The 27,250-nt window shown below is 40.5% G+C and overlaps 1 protein-coding gene across 3 annotated transcripts in view; it reads left to right on the top strand.

Moving 5' to 3' along the window:
• Nucleotides 1-694: 694 nt before the first annotated feature.
• Nucleotides 695-27,250, top strand: part of LOC126851573 (uncharacterized) — a 106,451-nt gene continuing 79,895 nt past the window's right edge. Inside the window, exon 1 of one of the 3 annotated variants that reach the window (XM_050595676.1) lies at nucleotides 695-1,253. In XM_050595676.1, coding sequence (XP_050451633.1) covers nucleotides 1,133-1,253 — 121 coding nt within the window. In that variant the 5' untranslated portion in view covers nucleotides 695-1,132. Of the gene's footprint in view, nucleotides 1,254-22,973; nucleotides 23,080-27,250 lie in introns of those variants that run through there. The other 2 variants (XM_050595677.1, XM_050595678.1) reach the window with 2 other exon arrangements.

The raw sequence follows: 27,250 nt of genomic DNA on the forward strand, positions 1-27,250 counted from the left end.
CGCGATATATACGCTGCCACGAGTGAGACACACTTCGTCCACCAAAGTGGTTATACAGGCGATGAAGAGAGGAGGCAAGAGCACGCTTCGAGGAAGGGTAGAGGCGAACGCGCAGGGGGCGCGAAAGGGATGGGTGACGGGGGCTAGAGCGGGTCAGACGTTCTATCGTTGCTCCGAGCAAGATGGGCGGACGGGTGAGCGGCTCGAGGGTGGTGGCGCGAGCGAGAAGCGCTTCCACGTGCGAGGGAGTGACAGGGACGTCCGACATCAGTGGAGCAGGTGGTTGCGGGGCGGGAGAATCGTGGGTGGCAGCTGAGTACGGAGTGATAGGGGAAATCAGTCGCGGTTCGAGTACCGCCGCGAATGCACGTAAGCGACGCCTGTCGTCGCGTTGCCCGCCTCTCTCTCTCTCTCTCTCTCTCTCTCTCTCTTTATCTATCTTTCCCACCCATTCTCCGTCATTCAAGTCTCACGGACGCTGCGTCCCTCTTTCTCTTCCCTCTCCCCCTCATTCTCTTTCCCTCTGTCTTTCTTTCTGGCTGTTCTCTCTGTTCTTTGGACATATGTAAGCGCACTTATGGGCGTCTATCACGGATTGTTCTGGATAACATCAGAGCAAACGCGTAAGCGTGTAAACGGAAACGAGCGAGTTTTCGAGAGATCTCAACGCTAGTTGACCTTTCCGACGACAAGTCGACTCGGGAGAAAAAAAAGGAGAGACCGAGTATGCCGGCGCGGAGCGCGGGGTAGGGAACCAGCTGAGAAGCGATAAGAAAACTCCGGTATAAACAGACGAGAGTGAGACCAGAACCGAGGGAGAAAGAGACAAATACACAAAAAACGAGAAGGGGAAGCACGCGATCGAGTAGTGGCTCGACTCTCTCGTACCAAAACAGATTAAACTCTCTCGCGGTTTTAATCTCTCTCGCCGGGGAAAGTCACGTCTAGTCGCGTTTTCGATTCTCTTTGAAATTTTTCTCCACCGATCTTAGGCGTCGCGTGCGACGATCCACGAGTTTGACAACTCGATGCGATCGCATAAGTCTCGGATAAGTGAACAAAGATAAAAAAACGGAGAAGCGAGTGGGGACAGGGGGCGCCGAGTGAAGCTCGACGGGGCGACGCGATATCGATGAGGAGAGGAGAGGAGAGGAGAGCGAAGAAGGAGGCCAGCGGGATGCTCGACTTCGAACAACAGGCCAATCAGGCACAGGCGCTGGCCTCGCTCGACGACGACTGGCACCTGCTCGAGGGTGAGCGCACGACCTTCGCAATTTTCCTTTCCCCCCCTTTCGCGCGCCTTCTTTCGAAGGAGACCCTGGCAGGGCGATGCCACGCCGTTCAAAATTCAAATCCGGCAGGCAAGGTAAGGGTGGAGCCCTTGGAGTGGTATTTGGAGGCCCCTTACCTTCGAGCGACAAGTTCGAAGAAACCGCGTCGCATCGATCCGAATAAGACACTGAAAGTCGGAGATACGCGATGACAAATTTTATTTATGTTTAAATATATAATTAATATATAGAATGGACCCCAATCTTCCGGCCTTTGAAATTTTATAGGAAATTTAATTCTGAGAAGAAAAAGTTTTGTATAAACATGGGTCGAAAAATGCTTTCGTATTATTTTACATATTTTCATTCTATATAATAAATACATATATTAGTAAAACGTAATACATACACACATACACACACACACACACACACAAGTCGAAATATGAATTACATTATTTTAATCACTGTTGAGTATGTGGCAATGAGTGAAAAAGCGTTATTATTCCAATATTGTCAATATTGTCATAAAACGTAATGACAATATATGATTGCCTTTTAAATAAGATGCGTCGCAGATTTTTCGAATTTATCGCTAATACCGACAAATGTGTCGCAGCGTATATATTTGATAAGGAAGCAATTGGACGAGTGAAACTCGTGATGTTTATTAATTGACGCGCGATGGACGTGCGCGATGGACACGGTCGATGACGTTGAGAAGAGTAGGTCGAAATTCGCGTTCACGAGAATTGCACATTATTCCCGGGGCGATGTCATCGATGCACGACGAAAAACTGATTTATTGCAGTCGAGACAGTTGCATATTAATGATGTCAAAAACAAGATGTACGACGTAGGGTTAAATAGACTCGCTTGACGAAATAATTTCTAATAACATCGTCGTCGAGATCATCTTTTGCCATATTTTTTTCCGTGAGAGAAAATTTTTATTATCGAACTTTTTCAACGGCAGCACGTTCCTCGCTACGAGATTTTCGCTCACGAAATCAATTCGATGATGAAAATATTTTTGCTAGAAACAGATCTTCTTGCCGATCGATATCTTGAAACGAGAATAATCAACATCTTCATCTCTGTTTTATTACCAATCGATATCCTTCGTCTCTATTGATATAACTTACATTAGTCAAACCGAAAGGTACTTAACTCCTCGGGGACCCTTCGTTGAGCTAGATTTAAACTCACTCTCCGGTCGACCGAGTTACACGCGATATAGTGGCATGGGCGCAGCTGCGATCTCGCCTCGTGCCTGCACACCAGAGTTCGTCTTTTCTTTTCAGAGTACGTCGGCATCTGGAACGTGCGTTTACAGCCGTCGTGATTCCTCCCTCTGCTTCCCCTTTCATGAATACTGCCGAGAATACCATCGCGGTGGTCAAACGAATTCTGTTTTAGACCTTAATCGGCGTGACGTATGTTTTTTGGACTTTGTTTTCTATCGAGAGACGCCGCGTGAAATAGAGATGAGGACTGTAAGGTTTTACAAAGTACGTGTAACCCTCTTTGAAGGTGGGGGCGAGGAACAATGGCATCGTGAATTCGTTAATTCTGTATAATAATCTGCCGCGCTTTTATCTTCTCTCTGTGTAGCAAACATCCCTCGCATATACCGACGCCGCCTTTAATCTCCTTTCGTTTGTGCATGGATGTTGTAATTAAAATTTCCCGGGAATAATTTCAAGTGTTTCGAATATTTTCGAGTACACGTTCCTTACTCTCTCGTTTCTGAACACAGGTATTATGATTATCACTATGTTTATGTTATGATATTAGATGTAGGAATTTAAATCTCGTCCTTATATATTTGATCAAATTACTTTTACATACATCTTGCATTTGATTGAATCGCTAATATATTCTACCGGGAGGGATAATCGCGCAACAGATGGGGGGGAAATGCGGAAGGTTAACCATTCCGCTATTACACCGCGCGCAAACGTCAATTTACGGACTCGTGAATGCTTATTCGGTAATAGTCTCCGATTTTACGTACGTATTTTAGCGTTATCGATTTAACGGCGATCAAAATGGGTCAATTTATTCCGAGCGAGACGCGTTGTCGCGTGCGACGTGCGATCAATATGGCTTTAAGCAATTTCACCATCACACGCTTTATTTTCATTTCCGCAAAAACTTTGCCGGCAACTTAAAATTACTTTCCTTCCCTGAAAATTACAGTATCGATAGTATTTCAATACATAATTAATACACATTTGCGAGAATAGAAATCTTTGCTGGAGCATCGAACCGAAGTTGTACTTCGGTAACCGTGAACACACTGCGTGGAGATCTAAAAATAAATAGCTAGGCTTGTGGCGAACCATCGTTTATTTTTAGCGACGACGAATAAAGATATCGTAGAGAACCGGTATTCACATGTACTAACGCGACGCTAAATCCGCACTCATCGCCAGCTATACCAATAATCATCCAAAAGACTAAGAAATAAATCGATAGAATCGATGAGGAGAGATTCCTAGCGCAAAACTCCACTTCAAATCTAGCGGCTCGTCACAAACATTCGCGTATGACCTACATCGCGGAGTTTCAACGGATATATCTGCCGCGTGCGTTACGACGTAAGAGTAGAGGAGTATGCACTTTCGAAATTGCAACGATCGCGTCAGAGGACTTGCGATGGGCTATAATAATAATGGTGGAGAAAGTCGCGCGATTCTTTTGTTCCAGCGGCTGCGTGCACGCGGATATCTCTTTCTCTCTTTTTTTTTCCTCCCTCTCTCTCTCTCTCTCTCTCTCGTCTCGTCGTCGGCTCGTGCACGTGGCACACGTCCGTTATTCTCGTTGCGAGCGCGCGCGACACGTCGGTCGGTCGGTGCGCACATTGCGCCACCGACACCACGATTCACAACACCTGTCCGTCCGGCGCAGGAGCATAAATGTCCGCGAGAAGAACGATATCGTGGTGCTCGGCTTGGACCACCTGGCCGACGGAGCCGCCCGTCCGGCGCAGGGCCGTATCCTTTCCTTCCGTAATCCTTCCTTTTACATAGATTCACCGGCGAAGCCGGCCGGCGATGGTGCGCGCGGTCAAGTAGCAAGTTACCTGGTTTACCTACTTCAAAGGAGGCGAGAGAGCCCGATATAACTGTTTCCCGGTAAATACACCTTCCGCCTACCTACTTTTGTTGAAATAAGCAAGCACTTGAGTCTCCTCGACTATCCGTGCTGCTGCCTTTCCTCGTGATTACCTAAACCGTTCGGCTTAATCGAGTAAGTGTGTGCGCAGAAAAGCAGCCTTAGATGTTATTTAAACCCGCGGATTTTTTCTCCTTCCCGAGGGTTTAGACCATGGTATTTTTAAATGTACATTTCAATTTTAAAAGGGATCTTAAACTATTGGTTGAGACGCGAAATCTTTTGTATATTTTCACTCACGGCATTATTTTCCACACGGTCGGTCACATTTTGTTTTCTTCATCCTGTTCGGTAGAATTGCTACGCGAATGAGAAAAGAAAGCCTCGGATGTGATGGCAAAAGTAAAAACACATGCGCGACGACAGAAATATGGATATATAAATCGACTATATCGTGCTAGAGAAACATACGTGAAAAAACACGCATATATTATATGATTTATTATAATGGCTGTCATAAAATCGTCAAGTAATATCGACGAAAATTCAAAAGGATATGTTTTATTAAGCGGGAAAAAGAAAGCAGCGCGTTGTTTTTAACTTTAAAACTCATATTACATTGTTTCTATCCTCTAGTTCAATCTCGTATATACGTGCTTTTAATCATTTTCCAGTAAATAATGCGATACCATTTCTCGTCGAGTATAATAAAATCGTTGTTTATCCGGCCAGAATAATCCGCGGTTTATAAAATTACGTTTGAAATAATAAGGTCACACGCGCAAAGCCAATGAAAATGTAAATAATTATAAGTTACGTTTGTCAATACATACACGGTTGTGCGATTGTAATTACGAGAAATAGCGAATTATTGTTGCCCCGCCCAAAATAACCAGCCGACATCATTTGCAACATGAGCAATTTTAAAAAGCAATGCTTTCGTATGTTTCGCGCGCCACTTGACAAAAGCCAAATTATATCTTCTGGCGTTTCGACAACAAAAACAAAAGAGGATTTTACAAAAAAAACAAAGATACGTTTGTTACTCGCTTTATTCAGTGGCAAACGGCGAATTTTATCTTTTGTAATCTGTAATGGGATTAAAACGCACGCACACGCACATCTTACCGATAAACGCGACACGGAATTGATTTGACGGCAGTTTAACAGCTGATTTGCGCAAAATCGCCAGTTTCCCTCGCAAATGTTTTGTTTCTTCGTAATAAATACTGAATTATCGATTTCGAGATGATGAAAGAAGGGCGAGAGGAAGCATTTCGGCAGCTTGTGTGTAAAAAAATAAACCGCGAGGATCGTTGAGGAAGCTTGGCTGCTTAGAAACAAAGTAAAGAAAAAAAAAAAAAACTGTAATAAAAAAAGTTTATTCCGTGCAGATATAAACGTTCGCGTAGGACGAGGAGCCGCACATACCCACGTACACATAATACATAATCACACACAGCCTCGCGAGAATGCACTGTGCTACATATATAGATATACGGCTGATGCGCGTATCGATTTTGGCCAGGCTGCATTACCATTGCATCGTGTCAAATTATACGAAGGGGGAGAAGAAAAGGGGGAGGAGGGAGGGAGGGGGGGGGGCAAGAAATCGCGCTATTAAATTTAACAATAAAATTCACCGAACCGTTAAAACCGCGCGCGCGCTATTATACCTGTATCTCTCATCGTGGAAATTCGATCGATAAAATTAATTTGAGGAAAAATCTATATAAACTATTAGTCTTTCATCGTATCGATCCGCGTCACGATTACATTCGACGATGCTTATTCATCAAGCCTTATAAAAGATTAAGATGTCTACAGAAAAAAAGTATCAATAAAATATGCGTACGAAATAGCCTCGAAATAATCTAATAAATATCCGAATGCGTGCGTAATTAAATTTCCATGCTTACATCCCCTCGAGAACTGCCACACATTATATAATTTATTATAACGTCAACTGCAATAACACAGATTTACTTGTCGTCTAATATTTTCACCTTATTATATTATAAAGAATTGAAAAAAGGAATCTATTTCGCCTAGGGAGACGAATTTGCACAGTCGCGATTTCGCGTCAAAAGGCGCACGCGTGCTTTTGTGCAAAAGTCACGTCTCTCTCTCCTCCGGGGAACCGGGTCTCTCGCATGGCACGTACGCACCTGTACTTTCACGGCGCCAGGCTCGCAAATGCATATTGCATATACCTGCTCGCTTCAAAGGTGAACTTACCTGCACCGGTATATGAACCATGCGCACATACAGCGCGCGCGCACACACACACACACACATATATACACACACAATCTCGCGGCCATAACGGGCACAGAGAGATGGTGCTCTCGTGCGTGTGCGACGCATCGCAACGCATTGCGTCCGCTGATGCGACTACCGAGAGCGCGTGTAGGAGGTTTCGCGCGACGATTAAAAGGCATTCATTTTTCAAATACGCATGACGAGCCGCGAGAAACCGACGACATCTCTCGTCCTTTTGCTCTCCGCGAATTTAAATAACACGTTTACGATGTAACGAATCGACAACGCGCTTGTTTCTTCAACGAAAACCCTAACATCTGCTCCGTACACCTCACATATATGCGAATAAGTAATCGATTGGTTATCATTGGTTTCGCTAACTCGTCTTGTAAGCGTCGTAACGAGTTTTATATATTTGGTAATGAACATAAATAATTTCTATACATCAAACGCACGCGCTTTACCAAAAATATCTGACTGAATATTTCTTCATGATTTTAGTGAGAAACATATTTTCGTGATTAAAACGTTGAGCCTTCATTCTTATTTCTGCATATTTATAACGTTCGATTATCTGTAATTAATTGATACCGTTCTACGTTCTAAATTTGTAAGCACTCGTTCATTTATTTGCTCTCATGATGGCCAATGTCGATAATCACTATTAATTATATGCTTGGATAAGATTATATGTTTCTTGTTTCCAGGAAATAATTTTGACAATAATTTTTTTTTTTTTTTTTCAATATTTATACTTTTGTGTATAATTTGCATATAAAGAAATACACGAAGATTATGTTAAGCCCTTTCTTATAAATTTTCGCATAATCATAAAAAGTCTCGTGATATGAGAACAGTCTTACCATTTCTTCCGAGATTTCATCGAGGCCGTCGACTTTATACGTGACTTGCAGTGTCTCGCATAATCCCCCCATGCGGACGGAATATTTATTTCCCGAGCTACTTTCACGTTACTTCGCTTTTGACCGAACGTTACGTAAAAAAAAAAAAAAAAAGATTCTACGCGGACGATGTCGCGCGAACAACCGTAGAAAAAAAGAGAGGGGCAAAAAAAAAAAAAAACAAGAAGGGCACTCTGATAAATGGTTCTAGAACTTTCAACAGCCGGATTGCCGAAGTTCGTATCAAAAGAATAGTTTAAAATGAAAAAAGGAGAGCGAAAAATCACACGGAAAAAGTACGCGCGCGCGCGCAGCCTGCATTTTCCTGCGGAAAATGATATTTTCCTCGTGATTTTAACGACGCGCGAAGCCCTGGATGATAATACTGCACAAACGAGCGAAAAATATATCCTGTACAGGGGAAATCAATAGAATCTTTTTATTAAAATTACAAAATATTTTGATTCCTTTTATAAATTCTTTGGACGTTTGCTTGAAATTTATTATTATTCGTAGCTTAAGTTATATATAACTTTCAAATATAATTAATTATTGAAAATAAGCTTCTAATTCACGAAATTTCAAAAAATATGTTCTACATTTAATTTTAAGTATATAGAGTTTATATTAATTGAATTTTATTTAGAAGTTTTATCGTGCAAAATTTATAAGGTTTTGGAATTGAAAATGATATATTTTTATTAAAAAAAAAACATTGTTTTGTGACATTAATAAAAAAAAAATTACAAGGATGTTCGGTAATATTCTAGAATCCTGTATTTAGCTCATCGTGCAAATGAAACCGCCGGATATCGATATGGCGAAATTCGTCAACTGTCTTCGTAATTATTTATTCATGTATTCATTTTTAAACTAGCGACAAACACAGATTAGTCATTCGTACAGCGGCAAGCACAGATCAGTCGTTCGTACAACGTTAATAAAGATAGAAGGTCTCTTGTTTAGTAGCAAGCCAATCGGCAAGCGCTCGGTGATGCTAAAAAACCGGAAGGAATTCACTTACTGACGAGAATTATAAAGCGCCATCGCATTGTGAATACAACCAAACACTAGTAAAAAATAGAGGAAATGCTAATGGTCCTTACTAGAGTAAACATCATCCGGCTTTTCAACACATCTTAACAAAATATGTTCAATAAATAATTATTATCGTTGAATTTATTATAATTACAATAAGCTTCATATTCTTTTACACAGCAGCTGCTTTTTAATATTTTTTACTTAATTAAAATATTTTCACTAATCAAATTAGATATTTATTTTCAATCTAACTCAGTATTTGCAGATTATAATCGTTAATAATCGTTGTCGCATATTACAAATATTGATTTCTATTTCATATTTTCTCTAAAAGCATTTATATTCAGCAGGAGGAATCATGGAAAAATCTCTCTTAACGATATAAAAATGCGCAAATATCCGGAATTATCTTTCGTATGAGAAATATTAATGTTTTCATCAATTTTACGGTTAAATAAAGAGTTTGTTTTCAAATCTTGTTAAACTCATTGCTAAAAAAGAAAGGACTTGGAAAAATAAGCTTTAAATGAGAATGATATTCAAAGTATAAGAGATAAAATTTGATATCGAAATATCGATATTCCTCAATTATATATCAAAACTCTAAATATCTCTGGTCATCGTTATCGAATCGATCGAGAACGGATAAACGAATAAAAGAATTTCGCGACAGATTTTAAACGATGAGATCACGCCTGATCAATTAAGGATCGACCGATCACGTACAAAACGAATTGAATATTCGTCGAAGAGGAGCAGCGATTCTCTTCGATCGCAAACGCGTCGATAACGAGGCATTGGCCTAATTGAGATGAATCAAGGACGCGCTCGCTCGCTCGCTCTCGTCCCAAGGATCGTCTCTTCCTTTCGGTTCATTCACGTCGGTTTTACCTAGAAATCATCGCGTATCTCACTACTGCACAAGTGACGACAGCGCGAATCTTGCTTACGCGAGCTATCTGTCAAACTCGGCACAATTGAGCGTCGAATGAAGTCATCGACGAGAACACATGGTATAATATAATGCAGCGAAAGAAAAAAACATTTTTTTATTTCTCCGTTGTATCTCGATATTTCAGGGTCCGATAGATTGGCCGACCTTCTTCAACGAGAATAGGAATGTTTCGTAATACGTACAATTCAAAGGAGCCGCGTGACCGCTTCATGCTCGGTTACTGTGTCAATTTAACTGTACCAAAATGACGCAATGTATGAATCTTTTGCGGATTTCCGCTTGAGTTGTCTCGATCCAATCGCGGATCCATTGTAAGATAAATAGAATCACAAATGCTAATATACGCGATGCCTACTATATAAAAATATGCATCGACACTTGGTCGATGCATGTAATGTATTTAATGTTACATTAGCGTTCACATTCGCCAAGATATTCCAATTATTTGGAAATAATTCGCTGAAATATCGCGCTAATACACGTTACGCTCGCGTTCTTTGTGCGCTATTATTATCAATCATCATCAAATTTCCGTCGAATAATCTGATGACATGCAGAATACGCGCAGGAATTCTGTATTTAATAGGTATCGTAGTAACGCGGAGGGATTTTGTGGCACGCGCATCACAACGTGATAACTGCATATGTATTTATTCCATCGCTACGAATAAACTATCTCATCAATAATGCGGTTTCGCAATCACCGAATCTCGTATAACCTTCCTGCTTTCCTCCCCCCTCCCCCTCTCCCTCTCTCTCTCTCTCTCTCTCTCTCGGCACGAGAGCATGATTGTCCAATCGTTAATTTCAACTTGGAATAAATCGCTCCGAACGACGCGCGACAACGTTAATTAAAAGCGACGTAACCGATAGTCGAAGAGTATCTACCCGCGCTGCGGGTAAAGAGGAGAGTGAAGGAAGGGGCAGGAAGAGGACTGAACGAGAGAGAGAGAGAGAGAGAGACAATGATAAAAGATAAAAGAGTGAAAAGAATCATAATGGAAATATTTATGTAAGTCTACGCGATGAATTTTCATCGTAGCCGCGGGGATGTAAAATGCACCGCTCTCCGCATAAAAGCCGCGCGCATGCTCTCTCTCTCTCTCTCTCTAGTTTGCGAAAACGTTTTTTTGATGAAAAAAATGCAAAAGCGAACGACGAGAATGGTGGAGGGCGAGGGGGGGGGGGGGGAAGGGTAAGGGAAAATGAGGCGAGGGAAGGGCATCGACGGCCGCAGAACAGGTTCAGGTGCCGAGACCGCGATACCTCTGGAGCGCGGATTCTCGCTCGAAATATTCGCGCATAGAGATTTCTCGATTTCGCGTTCGCGTGAACCTCCGTTCGAGAAACGCATCGGGAGCCTCTCCTGTATTCCCCAACGATTTGACAGATTAACAGATTTAATTATCGGTATATGATCGATCGAAAGGTCGACATAACGCGTTGAATGAGAAGCGAAGAGTAATAATGTCGTAAAGTAAAATAATGTGGCATCGACAGGTAAGATGTTTCCTCGCTGCTATATTTACAGCATTGCGAAACAAAGGTTCGCTATAAGAGCTGCGTCATAAGATTTATTCTCTCGATTAGGAAGAAATTAATTCATAAAATATATGTTTATGTGTGTGTGTGTGTGTGCATTATCTATCTTTTAATTAACTCTGCCAACGTTTTTTTTCAATAGGAATAAAAACGTCAGATGGAGAGAAATTTTTTAGAATGATGAATCTAAAGAAAGGAGCAATAAGAAAGAGAGATGATGGAAATAAAAAAGTGGTAAAAATTTAAACTACCTACGTGATAAACGCTTTTCTATCTCACAAAAGCATTAAATTAAATTGAAATTTTATTCGAGCCTCCGTTGCTTACTCGATTAATTCTAAGAATATTTACGGCAAAGGTTTATGCTAAACAGGTACACTTAACAGAACCGTGAAATTATTTGACATACCGGTCACATACAACACATCCAAAACGACGAAGCGAGGAGGCGGTTGCTGAAATTGCAGTTTCATCTCGTGCGTTACTTCCAGAAATTAGCCTACCACTAGCGGACGCATGTCGACACCGGGCGCCTCTGAAACAGTTAATCTCGACGATTACGTTGGAATCCTTTTCCTTAAAACGGCTGCCCTCTTATCTTACCTCCTCGCCTCGTTTGCGAAATAATGCGCAGCAGAAACGAAACGCGTCAAAATGTGCCGGCATGCGAAGGCCTCATCCTTCTACGTGACGCAATAGAAAGTAGAGCCGCAAGGCTGTTTCCACTGCCGTTCCGCGTAAGGAATACGCAATATACACTCATTGTTGAGAGAGAGAGAGAGAGAGAGAGAGAGAGAGAGTGCGGTACTCGGTTATTAGATTATTAAACTACTGCGTACTACTCGATATCTGTTAGCGCGACAAATATCTCACGGAAATGAACAAACATATCTAAAAAGAGAAAAAAAAAAAAAAAACATTATCCTCGATAGAAAAGCCTTGACATATTTTAACTCCGCGATTTCCTAAGCTCTTAATTGTCAAAAAGTATATGATTTCTGCTTGAAACATCCAATTTCTTGATTCTCATCACGAGAAGATTCTGCGAATCGGTCAAATGATCTGCGAATGAAAGGAGCGACGCGGTTAACTTTCACAGCTGTTTTCGCGTTTCCGCTCGCCTTTCCAACTAGGAGGTGGTGCCGAAGTTTTACAGTCCGTGTAACTTAATCGCTAATATTATAATCGTACTTCCGTGCCTTGCGCCATACACCGTATCCTTTCCTCCTCGCGGACGTAAAATGAAAGCGCGTTATCACATTAATCTAAAAGCACGTGCAAATTTTTACAGCCATTTCTCGCCGCGAAGCCTCGACCGTCCGCGATATTATATTGCCAGTCGACGTTTCTCGTCTATATCCGGTATGTATATATATCGCGAATATATATGCCACGTGCATTACTCGATTGCTTAACGTCTTTGTGTTATGCAATTCTCTCTCGCGTCATAATATTTACCGGAAGTAAACATATCTACAAAGGCGACTGTAACATACGCGAATGCAGAAATCGACTTTCGTATCGATTAATTCAAACTCTCTCTCTGTAATGTAATACTTATAAAATATAAATTATTAATCGTAAAATTGATTGATGAAAAATTATGGAGATAAAGCCGGAGGCGATAAAGGAATACAAGAAATTGTGTGAAAATTTTTATATTGTTGTTTAATTATTTTCTTTATGTTATATCTTCTTTCGTTTGCATCTTTATTCGTAAATACATCGTAAAGTTAAACGCGATCAAACTTTGCTAGTATATTTTTAAAGATAGAAATAATATTTTATATGTACGGATCCGTTTTATTAAAGAGTTAAAAATATTAAACATAAATACAACAATAGCGGCCCTTTATACTTTGCGTGAACCTGAACAATTCCTATGCACGAACGCAAGCGTTAAGTAAACACCATCGATTCGCCGATTATATCGAAAGATTCTATTTCACGCGATCGTTGGCCCCAACAAACAATGCGAGGATTATACGAGATTCAATAGCCAGGAATTAAATATTCACTCTAATTCTGCCGCATAATCTCGGTCGTGTTTTCGAAATGGAGGAAGGTGAGTTGGTAGGGGATTTGCGAAGCCTTGTTTCGCAAAACTAGTTTACCGTACGCTCCTCCATCTCGCAGGGGGATAATTGCGTTAAGCGGGGAAAGAAAATATGCTTGCGAGAGGCCTGCCCTGGCGCTACGTCGAATAATCGAGACTTCGTGTCGACGATTCTCCGCGACGTCAAGAGCGACCCCGAAAACGTCAAGGCCGATCATACGCGAAGAAAGGCCGTTCGTTCCATCTGCCTTTCAATCGATCGATCGGACTTCTTCTTTTGTCCACGAGACTCTCTCTCTCTCTCTCTCTCTCTTTCCCCCTCTTTCTCCCTCTCCCTCTTGTCTCTACCGAGATTTTAAACGAAATTTACAGCATGACAGGGCCATGGCGTGTACAAGATAGTTTATTATGGCCGCGTTATGCGCGTACACGCCGGTATGCGGAGGCGGAGTCGCGAATCAATAACTCGTGTTATAAGGCATTTCGGTATGGCGATATCGATTATGCACATGGGTTATGCCGGGCCGAAGGTGTCCGAAGACGATGACGATCCGAGTACGACGCCGGTGGTTCGCCGCGTAATATTGCAATGTGTGACACGATGAAAATTACGATTACACGCGCGGACGACGAACACACGTGCGACGAACCGAGAAGCCGCTTTTTCTCCCCGTGATTTACACGCGAATGAACGAAAAAGTGTCGCCTTTATTCCGCCGGGAATAAACACGCCCCCGTATATAATATGCGTGCGAGAAAAAAATCGATAGATGAAATATTTACGTAAATGGAAGAAATTCACTAAACAGCATTATATAAGTATTTATGTCTCCTTGCAACAGAATTTAAGTTAAAGAAAAGGAAAAAAAAAAGAAAAAGGATTTTAAATATCGTAGTGAACATTAACGAGAAGGACGGAAAATAAATACAGTCTAGCGTGTTTCGCTTCCGGAACGTCGACTTAACGCGAAGCGTGAGTCTCTCTCTTTATTCGGATCTCTCGGCGAATTCTTCCGCGGTGGCGACGGAACGGAGATATCCGACGAAATCACGTAATGCGACGTGACTCGATGAAATCACGATTACATGCGAGCGCGCACGCCCGGATGCACTTGCGAGAGAGAGAGAGGGACAGCACAAGAGAAATCGCGTTGGGAGTCTCACGAATCGATAAACACGTGTAAATACGTGGAACGATATTATATTATGTATCATCGATCTACAATATATATATATATATATATATATATATATATATATATATATATATATATATTTTTAATAAGTTATTTAAAATTAAAACGACGCGTACCGCAAAATGTGTCTGTGAGCTACAATTTCTCAAACTCGTCTCTACACGCGAGTAAGCGGCGCTTCTCAAACAAGCAGCCTCCTGGTCCGGCTAAAGCAACGCGTCTTGGCTGCATAGGAAGTCCTCGATAAGAAACGGAGGGCGGCACTTTCATCCGCGCGAACGCTTTCTCGGGGAATCCTTTTTCATGCCGCGCCGCTCCGGCTCTCTGGCGAACGAAAGAAAAAGTCGTGAAATATTTCGTCGTGTCGCGGTACTTCACGGTATTTCGCTGATTTCGCGCGCACATGGCGTAGAAAATGTCGTCGAGCCTCAAATTACGAAGTCCTGATCGTTCGAAAAAATTGGTGGTTTTCTTTTTTTCCAAAAAAAAAAGGTTCTGGTCTTTAGATGATAATAAAAGTGAAATCTAGAGATTCGCCATTACGTTGTAATTAATTTACTTCCTTGATAAATAAGAATATAGATTTTTTGCAATTTCACTTATATATACAAGAGGATGCGCTATAATACGCTTGATTAGACATCAACATCCTTTGCTTAATTTCATTAATTATCGATGTGCCTGTAAAAAGCTTCCGTGTCACAAGAGTATTCGTATTTGTATGTTACTCGGTATCGAATCGATCGGTAAATAGGCTTGTCTATACGGTGGTCCTGGGGAGAGAGAGTGAGGCGGCGAGACGGGACAAGAGTACGTTGCCGAGAAAGGACTAATGAAAAGGAGGGTTCCCCCAAAGTTGGGTCAATGACGTCAACCCCGAAGGCGTGTAACTTTGTCGAGATTCAACAACGTAGATACACATCGACGATCCCTGCTCTCCAGCGAATATATCCTTTTTTTAAGCGCGCCGATATGGATTTATTCTCTTGCGTCCACGATTCCGGAAATAAAAGACTCGAACAATTAGCGTATCTTTTATGCACGATGCGGCAAAAGCAACGGGGCAGCGATCCGATACAGGCAATAATTAAAATTATACGAATTTCAATGATAATTCCGACAAACGATACATTTAATTTACATATATTGTAAAATGTGCGCGCGCGAAATTGTTTTATGTCCACATAACGGACGTAAAAGGACAGTACTTCGGTAATTTACCCAATTCAATTGAGTGATCGTTTTTTTTTTTATGTCCCATCTTTGGACGTGACATGTTCGAATTTTACGCACATTGCGTCTTAAACAAGTCTCCCATCCAGGAAAAATGTGTTCAATGTCATTGCGTTTAATTGTCGCTGCGTCGACACTTAACCGACACCCGTAATCGAATAGTAGCTGAAACTGTCCGTATTAAATATCTTAGACTCTACAAAACGCTGAATCTCGCCGGATTATGATTTGTTCAGAATATATAAATAGGATTCTTTGAAAATATTCTCGGGATTGTTTCGGAAAAATAAATCTCAACATACATGTGAGATTAGAAAAAATATCGCACTAATCTTCAAAATATTCAACAGTAATATTCGACAGTATTTTGTCAGAAGTAGCGATCTTGCAAATATGCGTAGCGTGAAAAATAATTGGAAAAATCTAATGACAGTAAAAAAAAAAAAAAAGAAAGAAAGAAAAAGAGTAATATCAAAATTTGATTCTCATTTCGCATCGGGAAAACGATATTATAAATAGTTACATCATATTACTCGCGATTCTTTTACTGTGTGTTGGTCATGATTCCGACTACGACATGATATTTGTACAACATGAAAAGCGTATCGGTGTTTTTGCGCAGTCGTGAAAAAGGACGATTTTTATGAAAAAAAAAAAAAGGCAGGACCCACGCGCGCGGGCTTTAATTCGCCTACTCTGGGAGGGCGTATTAGCTCGCGGATATTGAATAAAAACGGGGATACAAACGGGATCAGAAAACAGTGACGTTACGTGTCTATCGATAATCCCTGTGATCCGCCGAATTAATGCAATAAATTTCCACGCGGCTGTAAATTACTCTACGATCGAGAGAGACAAACGATGCCGCGCGATTATTATGCCAATCGATCGCGCGATCATCATAAACGGTGACATTATGATTGTGCCTGTGATGGAAATAGTGCATTAAAATATCAAAAAGAAATGCCGGTATTACAGCTAATGTACGAATGTGAAAAGAAAACTCTGAATTCAAAATTGATGCTTATATAAATTATTACAAGGATATATATATTAAATAATAATTTAGAGAAAATTATATTTGAAATAAAAAAAAAAGAATGAATGTGGCTAATAAGGTATCTAAAAATCACCCGATGTCTTTTTTAATAGCAGATTATCATATCTCCTTGAAGTAAACATCGGGGCAAGGTTATCATTTTTAGTCAGTTTCCATTTTTTTTAATACTTTTGTAATTAAGCCTCAAATTAAAATTCCATTGAAATACATTTCATCTAAAGTAACTATATAATTTTGATTTTACAAGGCTAACTTGAAAATCTTTTTTTTTTTTTTTCAATTATTTGCAATTCGAAAATCGATGTCTTTGCCACATTTTCGCTAAGGAAAAATCATGCCTTAATTGGCCAGAAAATTTGTTATAAAAAAAAAACAATGATTTTGAAACATCTCGTATAAGTTTAGTTATCAATGTAAGAATTAATTAATATTTTTCTTCGACAAAAGAATGAGAAATTACATTCTTACGTGTGTACGTCACGATAATAAACAATCAATATCGATATATCGCGATGTAGGCAAGTAAAAATTTATAGATGCAAATATCTTCTAAAAATCGCAAAAAGTATTATTGCCTGAATACGCGGGATATGAAGAGAGAAAAACAGAGATTTTTTGTAATTACTATTATTATTCTGTCCGAAGAATGGGACGGGATATTGATCGGCGCGCGTCGTGTAAAGCGATCCCTCGCGGAGAAGGGGCCGCCCGAGTTTCATCGGATTTTATTGCCATGGAGTGTAAACATACATCCTTATCACTACCGGCGCTCGCGACGCGCTGATTAAGAAAACTGCGAATGCGCTACCGCGCGCGCGTCGAGGTAATCGGAACGTAATTGCACGTTTCGCGATACGAAACGCCCGAGATCTCGTCCGGAGATACGTCGCTCTTTTAGGCAAGTGTTAGCTGGGCTTTCGTTGCTGCGAGATAGCGATTGTTTGTACAGCTTTATATCGCGTGCGTCCTAGGATTAACTAGATTCAAAATTATTCCCTTACCTAAATTTAGGCGAGATTAAACTTGACTAATCGAAAATTAAGTTTGTCTTAATTTATTCAAACGCTTTGTCAATGTATTTCACAAATTTGTAAATTGTCAAAAACACACACACACACACACATACATATATATATATATATATATATATATATATATATATATATATAGAGAGAGAGAGAGAGAGAGAGAGAGAGAGAGAGAGAGTATATCTTTTTGGTTTAAAAAAAAGAATTAATTCTCTACGAGATTATTCCATTATACTTTACTTGCTTTCAATATTTCTTATTTTCGAAAAAGATATTGATATCAAACAGATATTATCCTAAAAAAAAAAAAAAAAACGAGACATCTCCGTATGGTTCAAGTAAAGAATTCACAAAAATCACATTAATTCAAACACAGGGAATATTAGATGCCAACTATTTTTAGTCCAGCTGACATCGGGCAGATTCGTTCGCGGCAACTCGGGGCCTGCTTAAATGCTTATCGATACCTTTTGTATAAACATCCGTACCAGGTGTGCGTGAAAAAATTGCAAGTGGATATTGATTTAAGAGCCGTCATTCGCGAGCCTACACTCGCGCGAATGCGCGTACAGGCCAGGAGGCCGTTCTCGACGGATACTCTCCGATTATTTACGTCGATTACGTCGCGCGAACGCCTCGCGCGCACATATAACGTCGTCTCCAACCAACGCTCTTCTCTCTCTCTCTCTCTCTCTCTCTCTCTCTCTCTCTCTTATCTCGTCGTTCCATCCTTCGCAGACGGGATCCATTCGCGACAAGCGATTAAACACTTGGCTTGGAATTTAATCGGGGCGCGGATCACGCGCGTCCACATCCACATGCGTTTGACACGGGCTGCACAAAGGCCGTTAATATGTCATTTTCCCGAAAACATTCGACGAAATAATAAACTGCAACGCACGTTATTATTATTATTATTTTTTTTTGTGTGTGCATAAAAAGCGCAGTTTTAAACGCATGAAATTAAAATGCAGCGCGCATTCGACTCGGCTACATGCATAACTCACTTTTATATATTCAGTGCATATTATGACATATTATTATTATCGTTTCTCGTACAACGTATGTGTTAAAATGTAACGTGCATTGTAACGATCAGTTTGGATAATGTGTGTCTCCGAAATAATCGGAAAAGCAATATATATTCGAAAATTAAAAGATGCTAGTGACATTTTTATTGCACTTTTTTTCATTAATCTCATATATTCATATATGTATACGTATTCGCCAATCTCGTCAGCGCGCATCAATCTTTGAAAGATTTACGACATCGCTCGTAAACAGGAATCTTCCTCACGCGCGAGCTCGAATTAAGCGAAAACTTTGGCTTTAAGCAGAAACGGATCGGGCCCAATCGATACGGGTTATGAAGATTAGATCCCGAGAGAGACCCCGCTGTATTATTTTATCCGAGACTGTTCCACGATTATATGTCGTATAAAGCGAAAACGTCACGTCTCGCAGCGCGAAAGATAGTTTCGATAAGCGCGATAAGCTCGATAGAGTCGGCGACGTTATTCCAGGCGAAGTGGTTAAGCTCCGCCGTTTAACAGGCTCGACTGATCGATCGGAGGGAGAAGCTAGCCAGAGAAAGAGACGACACACACACACATACGCCTCTTCTCTCCGGGGCCCTTAACCCCTCGGCGAAGGACAAAAGTTTCGCTCGTAAACACGTGCACGCACCGCGCACAGCTCGGCGGGCGATGACGAGACGACGTCGAAAAGAGTCGGCAAAGTGTATAGAGACCGGATTAAACGCCCCCGATAATCGGAGACATGGTCACGGGAGGGGGAAGAGGTGGTGAGGTTGGTGGCCTCTCCCTTTACGCCCTTTCATTCTCGCTCTTCTTTATTTCACTCCCTCTTGTTCCCCCTGCCCCTCGCTCGCGTTTCGCCCCGGTGGCCGCGATCTTTCTCTCCCCGTATCGATCGAATTCGCCGGTAGTTTTGATTCGCGCGATTTTAATTGCGTCCATTTACTATGTACAGAGAGAACAGTGTAGTTAACCTCCTAAATATCGTATCTCTCTCTCTGGCTCTTTCTCTCTACGGCATTGTTTTCCTAACAATGATTCTCTACTCTACGGATACGGGATACCCACGATTCTTTTATTTGGTATTCATAGCAATGTTTCTTTAAATGTCGAGTCGTATAAATAAAGAGAAAACGCGCATATGCTTATATACGTAATGCTCTGCATTGAATATTTTGCTGATTTCCAAGTATGAAATTTGATGTGTAAAACAAATTGCGGGAAATATATCGTTTAGATTATTAATATAAAATGTATATAATATTCGTAAGCAATGTGAGTTTACTTATTTTCGGAACACGGTAGGCACATTGAAACTTTGGCGAGGCTGCCGTTATTCGCCCGGACTTTTAGCATCCCATCGATTATGCTCTCTCGTGAAACGTCGTAAAACTTTGGGGGGGAACAGTGTTAGTCAATTTTGTTTTCTTGATACAACGAAACAGGGTGAAAAGAAAGGAGAGGGATGAGGCGGGAAGAAGGTAAGGGCGCACTCGTTTTGACATAATTCACGGGATATGATTCTTTTGAATGTAATTTGTAAATTGATTGGATCGGTCCTGCAATCTGTTACAATTCGTCGATCTTGCAGATACTCGCATATACTCTCATGTGATGATATCCTACATAATGTAACATTCTTCTCATTTTGAGAAGAACAACAAAGCAGTTACACGAAAGTACTTGACGTCCGCGTGTAATGCGCTTTAGACGTTTAAAGGACTTGTAAAGGACGTCTGGAAGATTTACGACGTTCTTTAAACACATTGGTGTTGTCTAGACTGGCTACTTTACGACGGTAGTAAAATTTTATATCATATCTAAAAATAGATAGGCGCGAGAAAACTGGTACATGTGTATCAAATTTATAACAATATTTTTATATACAATATATTTAATATTTACAATATTTTTTTCTTTTTATATACATATTGACTTTTTTACCATTTTTAAGTCAAACAGCTGATCGCGCGCGTATATGTCACTTGACATTTCATTCGATTCTCGGACACCAGTACACTCATCTAGAATTTTCGAAAATTAAATCGCTAAAATCTCTCCTTTTCTCTTCTATCTCTTCGCGACGATAAGCTAAGCAATAACCGAGTCCTCGTAGCCTGACTTATTTAGCGTGACAGCGCTGCACATTGCGGATTTTTAGTCACAGTTATGCCTTTCACTCGGAGCCCGCGCTCCGAGAGCTTCCGTTATAATTACACGGAGTTATCGTCATCATCGTCATCGTCATCGTTATTGTCTCGCGCGCCCCAACAATTAGCGCTACGTCAATACCACGTATATGTTATATCGTTTCGAATCCGAAAGATTGCTCGCTCTATCGTCAACCGGAAATTGCGCGCCGTTAAGTGTCACGCTTTCTGCCGCGAGATTTAACGATTCCGCAAACGATTCCTGACATTATAAAAACATCGATATATATATATATTATACCAGGGTGCTTACTCCTGGAAAAATATGGAAAGCATGAAATTGTCAGGGAACTTTTTTGTACCTGAAAAATCAGGGAATTCTCATGGAATCTCAGGAAATTTTTTAAAAAATTCTCTCTTTAATAATTTCCTCTTATACTGTAAGCAATCCGTCGATAAATCAAGTTGTAAATTATATGTTTAAAACATGTTTAAAAAATATATTATAAATATTCATCAATTTCTCCGCTTATATAAATTCAATATGTTAATAAAATATTGAACGTGCAGTATATATTCTTTACCTTAATTTTTAGTGATAAAAATTAAAAAGGCAAGTAAAAAAATTTTATCTTAACGAAAGCTATTCAATTTTCTTTTCAGTACATTTGTAAATAGCACTTGAAACTTATACTTTATGGTTTTCCTTACGTACAAATAAAAAAACATTGAAAAATATGTACAATAAAAAAACATATTTTAGGAAATTGCACCAAAAGATTTACAAAAATATTTCTTTACCTGAAACTTTGAATAAAAATACTTGGAAGATCACGGAATTTTCAGCGCATTTTTTTTTACAAAATTTCGAATAGACATATCCTGTGCGTATATAAATGTAGATAAAATTCACTCAACAAATTTTGCGCGTATTTCGCAACTAGACTAGTCACAATCTCGCTCTATGTAGTCTCTTCTTTTAACCTACTTCACGATTACTCTACTTAAGGTCTACGGGACGGTCTTAAGAACGCGATAAAAGTGTCGGCATAATTAGGACTCGACCAACTCCCCCTCGAGTTATCCGTGGCCGTGGTGGTTTTGTGGTTGATAAGAATATCGACTTCATCCATCGCCCACAAACCGTAGTTGCTTAGACACACCGGGTATTCACGAAAGTCCTGCAAATGTCGCGTACGGGCACGTTATCGAATTAATTCTATCATCGTAACTATCAGCATCGCTCGGCTCATTCGATCGTAATGTAATCATCTTAAGTTTGTAATCAAATCAAGTGTCTATATATTGATACAGCTTCGTCAAGTTTCATTCAACTATTTAAGTGTAGAGGTATAATTAATTATAGTACTTTGATAGAATGATCCGAATAATCAAAGTAAACAATGCTTGCCAATAAGAGCTTTTTCCTTGTAACTTATTTTATCAATGTATACTTTTGGTATATTTTATCATTATTATATACTCTTCTAAACAAAAAGTTTCCTATAAACGTGGGTCAAAAATGCTATCTTAAAAAAGTTAACGATTCAAAATCTTATATATTAAAAAACAGATTAAAATACACATATTAGACATAAAACATTCTACAACGTAAACAACTTAACTTTTATTTACATACATAAAAAGATATCTCTTTTTTTTTTCTTATTCTGAAAATAAAATATCTCACTTTTTCGCGCGCTTCATCCGCCACGTCTCGGCTCGGATAATTCGCCGAGCCCTGCGGCTAAAAACGGCCGATTATTCGGTCGAGTGCTAGGCTATCTGCTCCGCCGAAATTTTTTATATATATATATATCCGCCGTGTCACGCTACCCTCGTTCACCTCTCGGGCTCTCACCCCATCGACCGGGCCGTCGCTCTCCGGTGCGCGGCGGAGATCCTAAGAACAACAGACGAAAGGAGTCAAGGTTGTCGTCTCGGCCGTTTTCGCGTCGCTCGCCCTCCGTGCGTTTGACCTCCGCGTCGCATCGTACGTCGTACGCCGTCGCCTGGCTTCGGCGTTCTCCGATATATCCCCCACTCTTCTTCCCCCACCTCTCTACACGCACATATACGCGTGTATACGCACGATTCCTTCTCTCTTCTCTTCCCGACGCCGCGCACTGTACTTCTTCCCTCGCCCCGGCATGTATCCGCTCCTAAGTTCGTATAAGCGAGCCAAACCGAGTCGATCCCGAAAGAGGAGCTCTGCTCGGCGAAAAGGTATGTTCAGAAAACTCCATTATGTTCGACCGTGTCCTCACGGTGGTATTGCGGCGGTCTCTCTTAAGCTGTTTGCCGCTCCGGCAGCAAACGCGACGCCCGTTTCCTCGGGAAGTCTGCATTAGGAGAGCAGATGAGAGAGATAACTGCAACAATAGATGTAGCGGTGATAATAAATTGCAGATGATTTCCTCAATCATGTCTGATATATTTTATCTATTAAAGTTGAAAGACTCATATACTATACGCTTTTACAAAATAGGATATATATTATATATATATATAAAATATAACATGCATATATACGCGTATGAACGCACGCATCTGAAAGTAGTTTATTCTACTTTCACGGTTATTCGTCTTCCAACAAAAAAAAAAAAAGCTCGTTAATATCAGGTTTTCTGATAAAACTATCCACCTACCTATCTCCCCCTCTTTTGCTAGATTTCCGCGTAATTATTAAAATTTCCGCGAGCATCGCAATTAGTCAATTTCCACAAATCTTCCCACGCAGCTTTCTGCTCGATAGAAAACTTCCACGAAGGAGCGCCGTTATTCGCGCTCAAATGAGCGGTAGTAACATCGTAGTCGCGAAAATAAAGTTCTAATTAATTGGAACAGGTTGCTTAGCGGAACTGCAAGTTCGGTATAATTACTGCGCCACTGGATGCAGTTTCGTAATATTATTTCTTAATAAACAAGAATAGAATAACTTTTTGCTCATATAATACAATTTTTTTTTTTTAATACCACGCGTAAAAGTGATATCTCGTGATTTCTCAAAAAAAAATAATATCCGATTCTGCTATTTTTTTTTTTTTTTTAAATAATCGTTGCTAATTTTAGGAATTTTGTAGATTTAAAGTAAAATGGCCTTCTTCATGTCTAATTTGAAGGTAATCGCGACATATCATGCGTTGTGTACGGCATAGATGCTATCTGCGCTTATCTGCACCGAAGCCTCCGTTCCCGCTCGCCTCGCGATTTCGCTTTTAATTCGGCGCGAAAGTAGGTTTCTGGGTCATAACGCGATGATACGTCGAATAGAGCAGTCGATACGCGCTGCCCTCTACATCTCGACGAAGCTCTCTAAGAATATAATCTTGTCTCTTGAGAAAAAGATTTTCCTCCACGCATTTATATATCAATAGCGGCAGAAAATTTCGGCTAATTTAATATTTTACAAAATTTTGGCGCTTGGTAAATTGAATTACAACGAGATATCTCGTGCTGCAGTTATCTCTATTTGTCAAATTGGGTCAAGTTTCTTTTTTTTTTTTTTTTTCTTACATACTGTGATAGATACGACATTTCCAAAATTTTCAGCGTGTTATTCTTTTTTTATTTAGAGCGATATAATGTATTTTATATGTCTAATGTTATATTTATGTATGTAAACATTTATAAAAAGTCGTTGAAATATTTTAACATGGTATCTTTAGCAAATTGACTGGTGAAATTAAGTGGTGATTTTACAATTCGATATTTACGGTTTTTATCGCGACTATGACAACGCGCTGAGCGTCTCAAATAAAGTATGTCAACTCGAAGCTTAGACTTTCGATTTTCATCGCTCGCACGCGAGGACGTATAAAGCGTAGCGGTAAATTGTGTGCGTAGTAGCTTTACATATAACGTTCGCCATGAAATTTATTATCCTCTCTGCACCGAGGCGTATACTTTATTTAAAAGGATTTTTTAACCCATTTTATTTACGAACGATTGAATATGCGCAACGAGCATAAAGTGTGAATTCAAAGAAATAATATTATGATTTCGAAACTCGGAAAGCATTATGAAAATGTGCATAAATGTGGATACATATATATATATATATGTAACGGAAAATTTTCTCTAAATTGACGTTGACCAAAGCTTTGTAATTTATTATTTCGCCGCCATGTGTTAAACGTTACGTCGGCTCCCGTAAACAGACGGTGTCTTATATATTTCGGGACCGGCTGTAAGCCGACCGACGTGCGCATTCCTAGACGAAGAATGTAAAAGTTAACGTGGCCCCATCGAAACCTAGGACTTTCACTTTCTGCAAAAGCGTCCGCTACGCCTTCACCGAGAACATCGGATCGTTACGACGTTTCCAATCGTAGAAACGGCCAACGATAGACAAACATTTATAATAAATAAGCAACTAATTTTTTTTTCTTAATAATACTAGACACGTGCGAAGAATGGAGGGTCTTTTATTATACGTTTCATTATTCATCATGTTTTTAATAACAGACTTGAAATCATGTAGCACGTGCGCATCGCGCAAGGATACTCGACACGATTGTTAATCCTTAACTGGAGCACCTCAATTTATGTTGCGTAACTCGAACCATTAGATATCCCAGGGACCCATGGCTATGCGTCCCATTATGTCGAAGGCCACAGAGAGAAATATTTTATCACAGAGAGAAATATTTTACATAACTTTTTTCCTATACGCCCACATTTCTAAAACATCGCCACCTATAGTAATACAAAAGTAAGTAAGCTGATGTTGAAATCAATCTACGTGACGTCCCTGAAGAAAGTAGCGCTCGAAACTGCGTAAAACTATGTTTAAGCAACCGCGATATTTTTTTATCAGCGTTATACGCAGCTATATATTCACGCGCGTTCGTTGGCCAACATTCCTTTCGTATTATCCAAGGTCGCTTTAAAGCCGTCCGCTCTACAGATCCGACTCTGTATTTCAATTTTGTATCAGCAAAAATCGATGCGGAATTAAACGAGGTATAAAATGCACTCTTGAAGCGATCTTCGCTCATTGTCGCTCTTATAATACAAAAATTATTCATGCTTTATTCTCCTGCAAAAAGTCTCCAATTTAAAAAGACTTAATTATTAAAAGAAAGCCTTTATGCTTGTCTATCCTTGGACCACCAGCGTCGCGCATCATCGTGTGTTAAAAAACCACGACAAACGGCGGACACTCTAAAGAAAAAGAAAGAAGTATAGAAAACAGAGAGAAAGAGAGAGAGAGGGATTTCTAACTGTACATGCTAGCGGACGTTCATCGCGACGAGGAGCGGCGAGAAGAGAAACAGAGAGAGAGAGAGAGAGAGAGAGAGAAAGGCAGGCAGGTAGGATAAGAATGTCGGGCAGCACGCGCGAGCGCGCCGCATCGCACCGCATCGGTTGGGAAATGAATTGTGACGCGGCTTGGCATTGAGAAGAGAGAGAGAGAGAGAGATACGCGCGCGCGTGCGGCGTTCTCTAATTTCTCACACGGCCCGATTTCACGCGGAGAGACGGCCGGGAGGCGGCGGCGATAGCCGTGACGAGTGAAAAGCCCGCGACAATGCTTTTGCATCACAGCTCACCTAGCGAACTGCGATCTGCGTACATTTTTCAAGGAGAATCGCCGATTCTCCGTCGCGTTCTCTGGCGATAAAAATTTAATCGCAGTGATCCCGTCGTGGAATTTTACAGGAACGAATATGATTCGTACGCGACATGTCGGAAAAACAAAGGTTCGATTAATCGATCGCAGGTGTTATTAATCTGAACTGATGCCAAGGGCCCGACGATTAATACAATCGTCATTTGTTTCGCGAAGAATGGGATTTGAATATCTATATAAATCATGCTTCTCAACTCGCGTCTATTCATTATAAATTTAAATTACAAGAACAAAGGAGACTATCGCGGGCGTGTACGAGAATTACCGAAAGAACGACCAGAAACAGGCGTTAACAAGTGTATTTTCCAGCAGGTAAATCCCCTTCCCCGATCGCAGCCACCGACCATCGGTTGTCGCGTTAAACGCTTTCCCATCTCTCTCTCTCGGAAATAACAATGGACGCGAAAACGCGCGCCGTACGATGCGACAATGGTCGTGGTATGCTAATGCGGCGCTTAGACGGAAAGACGCGGGAAGAAAATTTCGTAAGATTTATGAGCTCGAGGAGACAAGTACGGTTACGTGGCGAATCCGTCGTCCGATTATCTGAGAAGCAACGGTCGATGAATCGATGAACGACGTCAAAGGGAATTAGCGGCGAAGGTGTTGTAGATTGCAGGTAGTTGAGCGAGTTTGAGAATCCCTAGGATAATCCTGCGGTAGCGTTGTTGTGATTTGCGATTACTCGAGTGCATTCTCGCTGCCATTTTGCTGCGAAACGCGAGGAAAATTTAGTCAGGTTTAAGAGGGGAAGGGATGCCA

The sequence above is a fragment of the Cataglyphis hispanica genome, chromosome 8, assembly GCF_021464435.1.
Source record: "Cataglyphis hispanica isolate Lineage 1 chromosome 8, ULB_Chis1_1.0, whole genome shotgun sequence".
Taxonomy (NCBI): domain Eukaryota; kingdom Metazoa; phylum Arthropoda; class Insecta; order Hymenoptera; family Formicidae; genus Cataglyphis; species Cataglyphis hispanica.